Here is a 17,107-nt window from a genome sequence, read left to right as displayed (position 1 = left end):
AAGGACCTATACTTTACGGACAGCCCTCGTATATCTGAAAAATATACATAAATCATTTGTTTGGGAACTCCAACATGGAAGTATTTGTCACGCCAGCCTTTGTTTCACCTCTTTATCCACTTATTCGTTTGTTGGGCTTTAAGCAGAATTAACCACTGCCAAGATGGCTACATCCCGAGCTGCCCCACTTGAGCTTCAATACTGCTCTTCAGAAAGCTTATGGGTGATGTGACCATGTGTTTGTCCAGTGTGTGTGTGTGTGTGTGAGAGAGAGAGTGAGAGAGAGAGAGAGAGAGAGAGAGAGAGAGAGAGAGAGATGTGTATATTTGTGCTGTATTGCACACCTGCAGATGCACACTATGTCTGTCAGTGTGTCTTGACTGAAGACAGAGACTGAACAAGCTGGTCAGGAAGTCCAGCTCTGTCCTGGGCTGTCCTTTGGACTCTCTGGAGGAGGTGGCTGAGAGAAGGGTGTTAACCAAGTTCAAATCCATCATGAACAACTCCTCTCACCCTCTGCACCGGGCTGTAGTGGAGCTGACCAGCTCGTTCAGTGACAGACTGAGGCACCCTCAGTGCAAGAAAGAATGATACCGCAGGTCGGTCCTCCCTGCTGCTGTCAGATTGTACAATAACACTGTGAAATAACCACATGCAATAATACGTCCACAAATCACGTGCAATATTAATATGTCCATAAATCATGTGCAATAACAACTCATTTACAAATCCCTGCACTAATGTCACCTTACCACACCTAAACTCCATTTCACATATTGCAAAGAAGATGCTCCTATCTCCCTTTCAATCTCAATCATGTCGCGCGGAATTCCTCTGCACGTCTGTCTCAATGTGCCGAAAAAGTGCTGATGTCCACGACTTTTCACAATTCCTGTGCTAGTCAGACGACGTCCCGGATAAAACACAGCATCCAGTTTGGAAATGACCGGCACATTCCACTGTTACAGGAGTTTTTGTCATGGAAAGAGGAGCGGAGGCTTCGTGCGTCGCGGTGGTGCCGCATGGCGCACAGCAACGCCGTGATGAAGCCTCACGGGACATGTTCTGGCATGTCCAGGCACAACCACAATTTCTCGGATAATTACTCGATGGAAAAACCACCGACAGCTGTCTGAACGCCATCTCAAAGCCGTCCTGTGAGACCAAAACGGAGGTGGTTTTGTCTCGCTCCAGTAGCGAATCCATCGTGACGCGCGAAGCCTCCTCTCGGCTTTCCATGACAAAATCTCTTGTTAAAAGTGAAATCTGCCAAAAAATGCTTGATGTCCAGCTCTTGTGATAACCAGAGAAATGGCACACGATGGTCACGGATCCAGACAGCCATCTGTTTAGAAATGAAATGGTCGTTCAGCCTGTCGATGGCGGCTTCGGAGTACGGCGCGCCCCACAGCCGCTGGGGGCCGTCCTTAAAGCGACAGTAACACTCCTTATTCTCTGCCAAGCCCGTAACATTTTCACCAAAAGCCAGATAAATTTTTCTAATGGTTTCCAGCTGCCAGTCTCTAACAGTTTCTGAAAAAATTCTGATGGAGAAAAAGCCCAAATCATTCCGCCATTTCCTGGCACTGAAAATCCGACGAGGAGGCTGGACCACTCCTCACTCAAAGCCTGCTCACAGGCGAATGACGCAACTGACAGGCGTGGAAAAACTTACGCATGCGCACGAGGGTTCAAGCTTGTCTGACGCAATCACACGTGATTCAAATCCATATGGTTTTTGAAAAAAAATAATAAGGTCGGATACTTTACTAATAGACCTCGTGTGTGTGTATATATACTCAACAAAAATATAAACGCAACACTTTTGGTTTTGCTCCCATTTTGTATGAGATGAACTCAAAGATCTAAAACTTTTTCCACATACACAATATCACCATTTCCCTCAAATATTGTTCACAAACCAGTCTAAATCTGTGATAGTGAGCACTTCTCCTTTGCTGAGATAATCCATCCCACCTCACAGGTGTACCACATCAAGATGCTGATTAGACACCATGATTAGTGCACAGGTGTGCCTTAGACTGTCCATAATAAAAGGCCACTCTGAAAGGTGCAGTTTTGTTTTATTGGGGGGGGATACCAGTCAGTATCTGGTGTGACCACCATTTGCCTCATGCAGTGCAACACATCTCCTTCGCATAGAGTTGATCAGGTTGTCAATTGTGGCCTGTGGAATGTTGGTCCACTCCTCTTCAATGGCTGTGCGAAGTTGCTGGATATTGGCAGGAACTGGTACACGCTGTCGTATACGCTGGTCCAGAGCATCCCAAACATGCTCAATAGGTGACATGTCCGGTGAGTATGCCGGCCATGCAAGAACTGGGACATTTTCAGCTTCCAAGAATTGTGTACAGGTCCTTGCAACATGGGGCCGTGCATTATCCTGCTGCAACATGAGGTGATGGTCTTGGATGTATGGCACAACAATGGGCCTCAGGATATCGTCACGGTATCTCTGTGCATTCAAAATGCCATCAATAAAATGCACCTGTGTTCTTTGTCCATAACAGACGCCTGCCCATACCATAACCCCACCGCCACCATGGGCCACTCGATCCACAACATTGACATCAGAAAACCGTTCACCCACACAACACCACACACGCTGTCTGCCATCTGCCCTGGACATTGTGAACCGGGATTCATCCGTGAAGAGAACACCTCTCCAACGTGCCAAACACCAGCGAATGTGAGCATTTGCCCACTCAAGTCGGTTACAACGACGAACTGGAGTCAGGTCGAGACCCCGATGAGGATGACGAGCATGCAGATGAGCTTCCCTGAGACGGTTTCTGACAGTTTGTGCAGAAATTCTTTGGTTATGCAAACCGATTGTTTCAGCAGCTGTCCGAGTGGCTGGTCTCAGACAATCTTGGAGGTGAACATGCTGGATGTGGAGGTCCTGGGCTGGTGTGGTTACACGTGGTCTGCGGTTGTGAGGCTGGTTGGATGTACTGCCAAATTCTCTGAAACGCCTTTGGAGACGGCTTATGGTAGAGAAATGAACATTCAATACACAAGCAACAGCTCTGGTTGACATTCCTGCTGTCAGCATGCCAATTGCACGCTCCCTCAAATCTTGCGACATCTGTGGCATTGTGCTGTGTGACAAAACTGCACCTTTCAGAGTGGCCTTTTATTGTGGACAGTCTAAGGCACACCTGTGCACTAATCATGGTGTCTAATCAGCATTTTGATATGGCACACCTGTGAGGTGGGACGGATTATCTCAGCAAAGGAGAAGTGCTCACTATCACAGATTTAGATTGGTTTGTGAACAATATTTGAGGGAAATGGTGATATTGTGTATGTGGAAAAAGTTTTAGATCTTTGAGTTCATCTCATACAAAATGGGAGCAAAACCAAAAGTGTTGCGTTTATATTTTTAACACTTTACACTTTTGGTTTTGCTCCCATTTTGTATGAGATGACCTCAAAGATCTAAAACTTTTTCCACATACACAATATCACCATTTCCCTCAAATATTGTTCACAAACCAGTCTAAATCTGTGATAGTGAGCACTTCTCCTTTGCTGAGATAATCCGTCCCACCTCACAGGTGTGCCATATCAAAATGCTGATTAGACACAATGATTAGTGCACAGGTGTGCCTTAGACTGCCCACAATAAAAGGCCACTCTGAAAGGTGCAGTTTTATCACACAGCACAATGCCACAGATGTCGCAAGATTTGAGGGAGCGTGCAATTGGCATGCTGACAGCAGGAATGTCAACCAGAGCTGTTGCTCGTGTATTGAATGTTCATTTCTCTACCATAAGCCGTCTCCAAAGGCGTTTCAGAGAATTTGGCAGTACATCCAACCAGCCTCACAACCGCAGACCACGTGTAACCACACCAGCCCAGGACCTCCACATCCAGCATGTTCACCTCCAAGATCGTCTGAGACCAGCCACTCGGACAGCTGCAGAAAAATCGGTTTGCATAACCAAAGAATTTCTGCACAAACTGTCAGAAACCATCTCTGGGAAGCTCATCTGCATGCTCGTCGTCCTCATCGGGGTCTCGACCTGACTCCAGTTCGTCGTCGTAACCGACTTGAGTGGGCAAATGCTCACATTTGCTGGCATTTGGCACGTTGGAGAGGTGTTCTCTTCACGGATGAATCCCGGTTCACACTGTTCAGGGCAGATGGCAGACAGCGTGTGTGGCGTCGTGTGTGTGAGCGGTTTTCTGATGTCAGTGTTGTGGATCGAGTGGCCCATGGTGGCGGTGGGGTTATGGTATGGGCAGGCGTCTGTTATGGACAAAGAACACAGGTGCATTTTATTGATGGCATTTTGAATGCACAGAGATACCGTGATGAGATCCTGAGGCCCATTGTTGTGCCATACATCCAAGAACATCACCTCATGTTGCAGCAGGATAATGCACGGCCCCATGTTGCAAGGATCTGTACACAATTCTTGGAAGCTGAAAATGTCCCAGTTCTTGCATGGCCAGCATACTCACCGGACATGTCACCCATTGAGCATGTTTGGGATGCTCTGGACCGGCGTATACGACAGCGTGTACCAGTTCCTGCCAATATCCAGCAACTTCGCACAGCCATTGAAGAGGAGTGGACCAACATTCCACAGGCCACAGTTGACAACCTGATCAACTCTATGCGAAGGAGATGTGTTGCACTGCATGAGGCAAATGGTGGTCACACCAGATACTGACTGGTATCCCCCCCCAATAAAACAAAACTGCACCTTTCAGAGTGGCCTTTTATTGTGGACAGTCTAAGGCACACCTGTGCACTAATCATGGTGTCTAATCAGCATCTTGGTATGGCACACCTGTGAGGTGGGATGGATTATCTCAGCAAAGTAGAAGTGCTCACTATCACAGATTTAGACTGGTTTGTGAACAATATTTGAGGGAAATGGTGATATTGTGTATGTGGAAAAAGTTTTAGATCTTTGAGTTCATCTCATACAAAATGGGAGCAAAACCAAAAGTGTTGCGTTTATATTTTTGTTGAGTGTATATATATGTGTGTGTGTGTGTGTGTGTGTGTGTGTATGTATGTATATATATATATATATATATATATATATATATATATACACGAGTTCTGTCAATAAAGTATAGGTCTTTTTTATTTTTTTCAAAAACTATATGGATTTCATTCATATGTTTTTACGTCAGACATGCTTGAACCCTCGTGCGCATGCGTGAGTTTTTCCACGCCTGTCGGTGACATCATTCGCCTGTGAGCACTCCTTGTGGGAGGAGTCGTCCAGCCCCTCGTCGGAATTCCTTTGTCTGAGAAGTTGCTGAGAGACTGGCGCTTTGTTTGATCAAAATTTTTTTCTAAACCTGTATGGCACATCAAAGTGGACACGGTTCGAAAAATTAAGCTGGTTTTCGGTGAAAATTTTAACGGCTGATGAGAGATTTTGAGGTGACACTGTCGCTTTAAGGACTTCCCACGGAGCGAGACGTCGTGCAGCGGTCCCAGGCGCCGTCGTCAGCCTGTTTCAAGCTGAAAACCTCCACATTTCAGGCTCTATTGATCCAGGATGTCGTGAGAGAACAGAGAAGTTTCAGAAGAAGTCGGTTTCAGCATTTTATCCGGATATTCCACTGTGGAGACTTTTTTAATGAAAGACGTGCGGACGGGTCCGCGCGTCGGGACGCAGCCGGTGCTGTGCGGTGGCACAGGAAAAACACCTCCGTGTTGATAACCATTTGTAAAATCCAGGCGGCTATTGATGGCTTTCAGTGGAGTGAGTATATGAGAAATTGTTTAACAGCTGGACATGTTCCAACTTGTCCTTAAGGCTTCCAACAGAGGTGTTTTTCCTGTGGCGGAGCGTCGCGGCGGCTGCGAGCCGACGCTGCAATCCGTCCGCAACGGCGCGCGGAATTCCTCCTCACGTCTGTCTTAATGTGCTGATGTCCACGTCTTTTCACTATTCTTGTGCTAGTCAGACGACATACCGGATCAAGACAGCGTCCAGTTTAGAAATGAAAGGCACATTACAGTTACAGGAGTTTTTGTCATGGAAAGAGGAGCAGCAATGCTCCAAATCGTTCAGACATTTATTCGCAATAAAAATCCGACGAGAGGGGTGGACCACTGCTCACACAAAGCCTGCTCACAGGCGAATGACGCAACCGACAGTCGTGAAAAAACTCACGCATGCGCACGAAGGTTCAAGCTTGTCTGATGCAATCACACGTGATTCAAATCCATATGGTTTTTGAAAAAAATAAAAAGGTCAGATACTTTTCTCACAGACCTCGTATGTGTGTGTATATATGTATGTGTGTGTGTATATATATATATATATATATATATATATATATATATATATATATAATACATACATCTATTTCTACCTCATTTCTTATGTCTTGTACTGTCACAAGTATTATTGCTTATTCTTGCACACGCTGTTTGATGAACATTTTCCTCTACTTGCACCCACCTTGTGTGTTTTTTTAAGAGCTGACGTAACATGTGAATTTCTCCTCTGTGAGATCAGTAAAGTTTATCTTATCTTGTCTTGTCTTGTCTTGTCGTGTACCTGCCATCACATGGATTAAACTGTTATTGACTTGAGAAGCAACACAACATGCTTTGAGAGCTACGGATATGTACAGGTGTATCTCAAAAATTAGAATATCGTGAAAATGTTCAATATTTTTTGTCAGGTATTTCAGGGAGGGAGAATTTTACATGTCTTGTTTCAATACATAGAAACTAACATTTTCAGTCATTTTTTAATTTTAATTTTGATAATTACAGCCTTTTGCTCCAAAAAGCAGAAAATGCATATCTCAAAATATTAGAATGTTTTGTTTCAAGTCACTATTTATGTAGTATGAATACCATGAATCTTTGAAATCTGCTTCAGTACACACAACCACAATTACGAGGAATACTGTTGACATGACAGTTGTCCAGGTCTTTGCTGAAAGCTGTGGCTGTTCACAGAATTCTGGATCAAAGCATAGTCATGTAAAATTGACCAGAAGGGAAAAATGCATTTGGAAAAGATGCGCAAGCAACAGGGATGACCGCAGCCTTGAGAAGACTGTGACGCAAAGCTGATTCCAATACTTGGAGGTGGTTCAGAAGGAGTGGACTGAGGCTGGAGTCAGTTTATCAAGAGCCAACACACAGATATGTCCAGTAAATGGGCTACATGTGTTGTAGTCCTAGTGTCAAGCTACTCCTGAGCCAGAGACGATGTCAGAATTATTTTACCTGTGTTAAGGAGAAAAAGAACTTAACCGTTGCTCAGTAGCCTAAGTTCCTCTTTTCAGATCAAAGTAAATTTAGCATTTTATTTGGAAATCAAAGTCCCAGAGTCTGGGTGAGTGGAGACACAGAATCTATGGTGTTACTGTAATTGATTGTCCCCATAGACAATCCCTCATAGACTCTCTAAGGGTTATTGTCAAGAGGAATATTAGGGACACCAGATGCAACAATCCCGATGACCTGAAGGCTGTTATCAAAGCAACCTGGACTTCCGGAACACTTCAGCAGTGCCACAGGCTGATTGCCACGCTGCACTGATGCTGGAGTTCATTCAAAAGGAGCCGCAACCAAGTACTGAGTACATAAATGAACATACTTTTTAGAAGTTAGACATTTCTGTATTACACCTCTGTCATACTAGAGGCCGAATCCCATCCAAATCAAAGTTCGGCCCATATTCCAGAAGTGTTGAGGTGCATTCGAGGACGTTGAACAGCATTCGATATCGAATGGTGGTCGGACTGCAGTCTGACCACAATTTGACTGCAATCTAATTATTCGTACTGTATGGAAATGGAATTCGAGGCATTCTGATCGCGTTTGAGGAGCCGTTCGAAATGATCTACCATTTCAGATTCTGGCCGAATGTCCCAACTGTGCCTGAACGCACCACGAGTGCACCTCAAGTGCTGCTGGACTATATTTCCTCCACCTGCAATCGGACCTCACTCGTACAGCAGTGTAAGTGGATTCGTCATATTCTCACTAGATGGCGTCTAGGTAATCCTAATGTGTTCCACCAACATGTGGTTGGCTCTCACTGCGGTATTGTATCACTTCCTGTTCCGGAGCACAGCGGTGTTTTTCTGTATCTGTTAGCTGTTTAATCTGCGCAGTTAGATTGATCTAGTTATCTAGATTACGATTTGTTTCCCAGTGTAATCTTTACGTGCCTTAACTAAAGCACTCCTTCTGCTGAATCACCTCTAAATTATTTACACATTATTCACTTTGCGTGTTTTTAGGAATCCGCTAGCTTAGCGTAGCTACTAGCTCTTAGCCGATTTAGCATGGCGGCTTCTCCTGTCTCTCCCGCACTTTTCTGCTCTGGGTGTGAAATGTTTAGTTATTCCTCGGCCTCCTTTAGCAGTAATGGTACTTGTAATAAGTGTAGCTTATTCGTAGCTTTGGAGGCCAGGCTGGGCGAATTGGAGACTCGGCTCCGCACCGTGGAAAATTCTACAGCTAGCCAGGCCCCTGTAGTCGGTGCGGACCAAGGTAGCTTAGCCGCCGTTAGTTCCCCCCTGGCAGATCCCGAGCAGCCGGGAAAGCAGGCCGACTGGGTGACTGTGAGGAGGAAGCGTAGCCCTAAACAGAAGCCCCGTGTACACCGCCAACCCGTTCACATCTCTAACCGTTTTTCCCCACTCGGCGACACACCTGCCGAGGATCAAACTCTGGTTATTGGCGACTCTGTTTTGCGAAATGTGAAGTTAGCGACACCAGCAACCATAGTCAATTGTCTTCCGGGGGCCAGAGCAGGCGACATTGAAGGAAATTTGAAACTGCTGGCTAAGGCTAAGCGTAAATTTGGTAAGATTGTAATTCACGTCGGCAGTAATGACACCCGGTTACGCCAATCGGAGGTCACTAAAATTAACATTAAATCGGTGTGTAACTTTGCAAAAACAATGTCGGACTCTGTAGTTTTCTCTGGGCCCCTCCCCAATCAGACCGGGAGTGACATGTTTAGCCGCATGTTCTCCTTGAATTGCTGGCTGTCTGAGTGGTGTCCAAAAAATGAGGTGGGCTTCATAGATAATTGGCAAAGCTTCTGGGGAAAACCTGGTCTTGTTAGGAGAGACGGCATCCATCCCACTTTGGATGGAGCAGCTCTCATTTCTAGAAATCTGGCCAATTTTCTTAAATCCTCCAAACCGTGACTATCCAGGGTTGGGACCAGGAAGCAGAGTTGTAGTCTTACACACCTCTCTGCAGCTTCTCTCCCCCTGCCATCCCCTCATTACCCCATCCCCGTAGAGACAGTGCCTGCTCCCAGACCACCAATAACCAGCAAAAATCTATTTAAGCATAAAAATTCAAAAAGAAAAAATAATATAGCACCTTCAACTGCACCACAGACTAAAACAGTTAAATGTGGTCTATTAAACATTAGGTCTCTCTCTTCTAAGTCCCTGTTGGTAAATGATATAATAATTGATCAACATATTGATTTATTCTGCCTTACAGAAACCTGGTTACAGCAGGATGAATATGTTAGTTTAAATGAGTCAACACCCCCGAGTCACACTAACTGTCAGAATGCTCGTAGCACGGGCCGGGGCGGAGGATTAACAGCAATCTTCCATTCCAGCTTATTAATTAATCAAAAACCCAGACAGAGCTTTAATTCATTTGAAAGCTTGACTCTTAGTCTTGTCCATCCAAATTGGAAGTCCCAAAAAACAGTTTTATTTGTTATTATCTATCGTCCACCTGGTCGTTACTGTGAGTTTCTCTGTGAATTTTCAGACCTTTTGTCTGACTTAGTGCTTAGCTCAGATAAGATAATTATAGTGGGCGATTTTAACATCCACACAGATGCTGAGAATGACAGCCTCAACACTGCATTTAATCTATTATTAGACTCTATTGGCTTTGCTCAAAAAGTAAATGAGTCCACCCACCACTTTAATCATATCTTAGATCTTGTTCTGACTTATGGTATGGAAATAGAAGACTTAACAGTATTCCCTGAAAACTCCCTTCTGTCTGATCATTTCTTAATAACATTTACATTTACTCTGATGGACTACCCAGCAGTGGGGAATAAGTTTCATTACACTAGAAGTCTTTCAGAAAGCGCTGTAACTAGGTTTAAGGATATGATTCCTTCTTTATGTTCTCTAATGCCATATACCAACACAGTGCAGAGTAGCTACCTAAACTCTGTAAGTGAGATAGAGTATCTCGTCAATAGTTTTACATCCTCATTGAAGACAACTTTGGATGCTGTAGCTCCTCTAAAAAGGAGAGCTTTAAATCAGAAGTGCCTGACTCCGTGGTATAACTCGCAAACTCGTAGCTTAAAGCAGATAACCCGTAAGTTGGAGAGGAAATGGCGTCTCACTAATTTAGAAGATCTTCACTTAGCCTGGAAAAAGAGTCTGTTGCTCTATAAAAAAGCCCTCCGTAAAGCTAGGACATCTTTCTACTCATCACTAATTAAAGAAAATAAGAACAACCCCAGGTTTCTTTTCAGCACTGTAGCCAGGCTGACAAAGAGTCAGAGCTCTATTGAGCTGAGTATTCCATTAACTTTAACTAGTAATGACTTCATGACTTTCTTTGCTAACAAAATTTTAACTATTAGAGAAAAAATTACTCATAACCATCCCAAAGACATATCGTTATCTTTGGCTGCTTTCAGTGATGCCGGTATTTGGTTAGACTCTTTCTCTCCGATTGTTCTGTCTGAGTTATTTTCATTAGTTACTTCATCCAAACCATCAACATGTTTATTAGACCCCATTCCTACCAGGCTGCTCAAGGAAGCCCTACCATTATTTAATGCTTCGATCTTAAATATGATCAATCTATCTTTGTTAGTTGGCTATGTACCACAGGCTTTTAAGGTGGCAGTAATTAAACCATTACTTAAAAAGCCATCACTTGACCCGGCTATCTTAGCTAATTATAGGCCAATCTCCAACCTTCCTTTTCTCTCAAAAATTCTTGAAAGGGTAGTTGTAAAACAGCTAACTGATCATCTGCAGAGGAATGGTCTATTTGAAGAGTTTCAGTCAGGTTTTAGAATTCATCATAGTACAGAAACAGCATTAGTGAAGGTTACAAATGATCTTCTTATGGCCTCGGACAGTGGACTCATCTCTGTGCTTGTTCTGTTAGACCTCAGTGCTGCTTTTGATACTGTTGACCATAAAATTTTATTACAGAGATTAGAGCATGCCATAGGTATTAAAGGCACTGCGCTGCGGTGGTTTAAATCATATTTGTCTAATAGATTACAATTTGTTCATGTAAATGGGGAATCTTCTTCACAGACTAAAGTTAATTATGGAGTTCCACAAGGTTTTGTGCTAGGACCAATTTTATTCACTTTATACATGCTTCCCTTAGGCAGTATTATTAGACGTTATTGTTTAAATTTTCATTGTTACGCAGATGATACCCAGCTTTATCTATCCATGAAGCCAGAGGACACACACCAATTAGCTAAACTGCAGGATTGTCTTACAGACATAAAGACATGGATGACCTCTAATTTCCTGCTTTTAAACTCAGCTAAAACTGAAGTTATTGTACTTGGCCCCACAAATCTTAGAAACATGGTGTCTAACCAGATCCTTACTGTGGATGGCATTACCCTGACCTCTAGTAATTCTGTGAGAAATCTTGGAGTCATTTTTGATCAGGATATGTCATTCAAAGCGCATATTAAACAAATATGTAGGACTGCTTTTTTGCATTTACGCAATATCTCTAAAATCAGAAAGGTCTTGTCTCAGAGTGATGCTGAAAAACTAATTCATGCATTTATTTCCTCTAGGCTGGACTATTGTAATTCATTATTATCAGGTTGTCCTAAAAGTTCCCTAAAAAGCCTTCAGTTAATTCAAAATGCTGCAGCTAGAGTACTGACGGGGACTAGAAGGAGAAAGCATATCTCACCCATATTGGCCTCTCTTCATTGGCTTCCTGTTAATTCTAGAATAGAATTTAAAATTCTTCTTCTTACTTATAAGGTTTTGAATAATCAGGTCCCATCTTATCTTAGGGACCTCGTAGTACCATATCACCCCAATAGAGCGCTTCGCTCTCAGACTGCAGGCTTACTTGTAGTTCCTAGGGTTTGTAAGAGTAGAATGGGAGGCAGAGCCTTCAGCTTTCAGGCTCCTCTCCTGTGGAACCAGCTCCCAATTCAGATCAGGGAGACAGACACCCTCTCTACTTTTAAGATTAGGCTTAAAACTTTCCTTTTTGCTAAAGCTTATAGTTAGGGCTGGATCAGGTGACCCTGAACCATCCCTTAGTTATGCTGCTATAGACGTAGACTGCTGGGGGGTTCCCATGATGCACTGTTTCTTTCTCTTTTTGCTCTGTATGCACCACTCTGCATTTAATCATTAGTGATCGATCTCTGCTCCCCTCCACAGCATGTCTTTTTCCTGGTTCTCTCCCTCAGCCCCAACCAGTCCCAGCAGAAGACTGCCCCTCCCTGAGCCTGGTTCTGCTGGAGGTTTCTTCCTGTTAAAAGGGAGTTTTTCCTTCCCACTGTAGCCAAGTGCTTGCTCACAGGGGGTCGTTTTGACCGTTGGGGTTTTACATAATTATTGTATGGCCTTGCCTTACAATATAAAGCGCCTTGGGGCAACTGTTTGTTGTGATTTGGCGCTATATAAAAAAATTGATTGATTGATTGATTGATTTGTACTGCGTTCAAGTCTCATGCGCACGGCATATACACTAATCAGTCGGGACAGATCGGAGTGCAGTCTGGGTATTCAGGGAGCTGTCCTCCGCCACTCTTATTCCCTCCCAGATGTGGCATGTGTTGTTGTTGTTGTTTTTTTTTTTTTTTACATTCCACCTGATTCAGCTTGGCTCGTGCTCAGCCATGCTAAGTGTGATGGCGGTCTTATTAATCATTTTTAAAAACTGATCTGCTGAAATATTCAAATATTTTGAGATTTTTTTTGTGTTTTGTTTTTGTTTTGTTTTGTTTTTTTTAGCTGTATGTTGGAATTATTAAAAATTTATATGTATGTATTGAAACTAGAGTATGTAAAATTTTCGCTCTCTGAAATACCTGACAAAAAATATTGAACTTTTTCCATGCTATTCATTTTTTTTGAGATGCACCTGTGTATAATGTGGGGGAGTTATGCACATACTAAAGAGGCACCCAGCGGTGATGGTAACCCCTTGATCTGGGATATATGGAGAGCGTTAGAGGTGCAAGCAGAGGATGGAGGTTGTCAGTGAAATTCTGCTCCAGAGACAGTGACATAGCCCCTCTGTAAATAAGAGTTTTACTTGTGTAAGACTGCTTCGATATGAGCTTGCCCTTCTACTCTTTTCACTTTTGCTGTATAACTTCCGCCCTCAATCAACATTAAACACATATGTTTACAGGGCCACTACAGGTTGTAATGAGCACTTTTGGTCATAAACTTAAACTGTCTTTCAAGTCGAGGGAGACAACTGGCACATTTTTCTTTTCTCTGTGCTTTCCACTTTGTCTTTCAGGCCTATTTTGTGTGGCTTTAACAGTCACAACATGGAGCCTCCCTCACAAAAAACAAAACAAAACATACATTTACAGATTTCCTCAACCTGTGGAAGACTGACTTCCAACACAACCAGAAAGAACATCTTGTTCTTCTCTATAGTTTTCCCCACTGCTGTTTGAGGACCATATACCCCAAGGTGGATCAATATGGGTTTCAGTGTCTGGCTCAAAGATACCTTGAGCCTTTGGAGCAGTTGGAGAACAAACCCACTTACCCTTCTCTTAATGAATGACCCACTTTCTTGTCTTATTATGACTAAATATGTAATATAGTGTGTTGTTTCTTGCTCTTGAATACAAATGAGCAGTACAAAGGGATGAAGATGGAAAATATACACAGGACAAACTCCATAAATATATACGTATTGTTCTCTGAATCATTTTCATTTTTCACCTGAAAATCTATTAAACAGTCATAATAAATATTTGCAAAGTTGTATTTTGTAGATGGCTATCTGTGCTGTTAATCTAAAGGCCCCTGACACTTGCACCACTTTGATCCACGCACTCTGCTGTGCACGAGAGTAAACTAGTCTCAAACTCATTATAAACCTGTGTAAACTGCATGGCTTCGTGCACATGCACAAAGAAATTTTTGAAATGTTCAAAATCTCCATCACGCATTAATCAAATCAAAATCAATTTTATTTATATAGCGCCAAATCACAACAAACAGTTGCCCCAAGGCGCTTTATATTGTAAGGCAAAACCATACAATAATTACGGAAAAACCCCAACGGTCAAAACGATGATTAATGATGTGAACTTCAAGTGAACATTTCGCAAACAATTCAAAGACATTGCGTGTGAGTGTCAGTGATTGCGTCAGGGCACCACATCAGAGCGCAGCTCGTCTGAACGATTATAATGAGATGTTAAATCTATCATAAACATACTTTTACAGCTGCACACAAGAAGGAAAGAACATGCAACTGTTTTGCTGAGCCATTACAATATAAACATGACAAATAATTACCTTTTTAGATGGCTCCAAATGTTTTCTCCACCTCTTTCAGTGCGTGCGCGAGAAAAGCTGCAGCTCGAACAGCTGCAGCTCGAACAGCCCTCTGTGATTCCGGAAGTGATTAGAAGCGTTTTCAACACTCAATCAGTCATTTTCGAAACAAAAATGATTAATCCACTATGAAATAATAATTTTATATACGCAGCGTCCAGCACAATGCATAGCATCCAGTGGAACAAAGTGCAGCATCCAGCTGGGAACACAGCGGGTGGGATTGCCGTGACGATGTACGTGCAGTTGCACGGATTAAAGTTGTGCAAGTGTCAGGGCACCTTAAATAAGCCTTTTTTGTGTGTTTGGGTTCCTCTTTGACCGGTCAGTTTCCCAGTGTACATATGAAGTAAGCCAGTTGGCCTACCTGTCATCAGCGATATGCAGATCAATCTGCTAATTAGTGGAGTAGAGTAATTAAAGCTGCCTTGGAACGTATGCTTGGCACACATGATACTATAACTGGGCAGCCCAAGTCAAGGGTCAGCTGTTGCCATAGGGCACATTCAAATACATGTGTGTTTTGAAATTCTGACCACATGCAAAAACATTCGAACAATAGTGACGTCAACATGTAGTTATAATGGGCAATATGACTTGGAAGAGATTGATATCTCTGCATACGACATGCCGAGTCAGACCTCACTCCACCACCATCACCTCCTCCTCCTCCTGTACTCCTTGTCTACTTCAGCCCAAGGACTGTTGTTTGTTAAGTTGCATTGCATATTTTAGCCTGCCATCTGGTCAGCCTTTCCTGGCGCCGCAGGGGGCCCTCCTTTCCACTCATATTCATATTCCAGTAGCATATTGTTCCCACTGCTTTTCTACCGTACGGCCCCAGCACTTCGGCACTTCTTTATTTATTTCTACAGAAGAGGCTGGCTAGGAAACTGCATCCCCTTCTAATCGGCAGCCCTTCCAGTTGTCCTATCAAGTGTAACCTGGAGGCCCCTAGTAGAGCAATTAGAGCGGCCTCCCTGCCCACCTCTTGTAATGAAGCCCAGCACATTCTGGAATCTATAGCCCCTTTAGTCTCCCCTAATGGGACATCATTATTGTCAAAGAAACAATGTAAATGGAAATGAACATACTCATTAGCCAGTCGCAGGGAGAAACCTTTGCTGCTTTCAGCTTGCAACTCCCGCTTCCAAATGCACACATACACACACAAATCCGAACCTCTTCCCTTCAGTTTCCATGGACTGCTGCTCCAGCTTGCCTTATTCCTCTGGTAGCATGTTTGTTTGTGCACGCATATGTGTGTACTGAGGAAGACAATGTGTGTATTTTAATCAAGGTGAGAAGGGAGTGAAATGAACATGGATAATTCTGTTATTTGCATTCATTCAGTGTTGCTACAGATGTTAATTGTTGCATTGGTTTGTGCCTGATGGTGTAATTGAAGTGCTCTCAAGTTCTCACAACAGCACCTCTTGGCTTGCCTCCCAGGGTGCACCTGTGCAGAGGTCCAGGTCTCTGTCCCCAGCCAACAATGTGGAGAAAGTATCTGAAGTCAGAAGAGGAGCACAACAACAAATTCAGGACCTTGGGGAGCTGCTGAAATTGAAGGTAAAAGAAAACGCAGACAAAATTCCATGGCGTAATACGAGGTCTGTCCATAAAGTAACGGTCCTTTTAATTTTTTTCAAAAACTATATGTCTCGGCTTTCGGTGCTTACCAGTTGAGGGAGTATAAGAGAAATTGTGGAGAGCTGGGCATGTCCCAACGTGTTGTCTGGCACTCCGAAACGGAGGTGTTCCTTTGTCTCGCTCCATCAGCGAATCGGTCGTGATGCGCGAAGCCTCCGTGCGGCTTTCCATGACAAAATCTCTTGTTAAAAGTGCAGCCTGCCGGAAAATGGCTGATGTCCAGCTCTTGTGATAACCAGAGAAATTGCACACGACGGTCCCGGCTCCACAGAGCCATCCGTTTAGAAATGATCTGGTGGTTTCTGCCTCGTCGTCGCAGCTCGGAGTGCGGCGCGCCGAGCGCCGTTGTGGGCCGTCCTTAAAGCTGTAGTAACACTCCTTATTCTCTGTGAAGCCCGTAAAATTTTCACCGAAAGCCAGATAAATTTTTCGAATGGTTTCCAGCTGCATGTCTCTAACAGTTTCTGAAAAAATTCTGATGGAAAGAAAACCCAAATCATTCCGCCATTTCCTGACAATGAAAATCCGACGAGGGAGCTGGACCACTCCTCCCACAAGGCGTGCTCACAGGCGAATGACGCAACCGACAGGCGTGGAAAAACTCATGCATGTGCACGAAGGTTCAAGCTTGGCTGACATAAAAACGTATGAATCAAATCCATATAGTTTTTGAAAAAAATAAAAAGGACCGTTACTTTATGGACAGACCTCGTATGATCCGTTTTTGTCTGTTAACATGTTGTTGTGTTAGCATTTTTCTTATTTCTGTTTGTTACAGTCCGCGTTGTTGTCTTTGCCTTTTCTTTCTTAATCCCCATTTCCATCGTAGGAACTCTGCTTACTTTCCAGATGTGAACATTTACAGGAATGGTCCCATAGTTGGCC

The 17,107-nt window shown here is 43.5% G+C and overlaps 1 protein-coding gene across 3 annotated transcripts in view; it reads left to right on the top strand.

Moving 5' to 3' along the window:
• Positions 1–17,107, top strand: part of cntln (centlein, centrosomal protein) — a 210,402-nt gene that overhangs the window by 56,703 nt on the left and 136,592 nt on the right. For all 3 annotated transcript variants that reach the window (XM_034188398.1, XM_034188397.1, XM_034188396.1), the window contains one exon: positions 16,022–16,141. In XM_034188398.1, the coding sequence (XP_034044289.1) occupies positions 16,022–16,141 (120 nt within the window). The remainder of the gene's footprint in view (positions 1–16,021; positions 16,142–17,107) is intronic.

The sequence above is a fragment of the Thalassophryne amazonica genome, chromosome 15 (assembly GCF_902500255.1).
Source record: "Thalassophryne amazonica chromosome 15, fThaAma1.1, whole genome shotgun sequence".
In the NCBI taxonomy this organism is placed as follows: domain Eukaryota; kingdom Metazoa; phylum Chordata; class Actinopteri; order Batrachoidiformes; family Batrachoididae; genus Thalassophryne; species Thalassophryne amazonica.
This window is presented reverse-complemented; position numbering and strand designations above follow the sequence as displayed.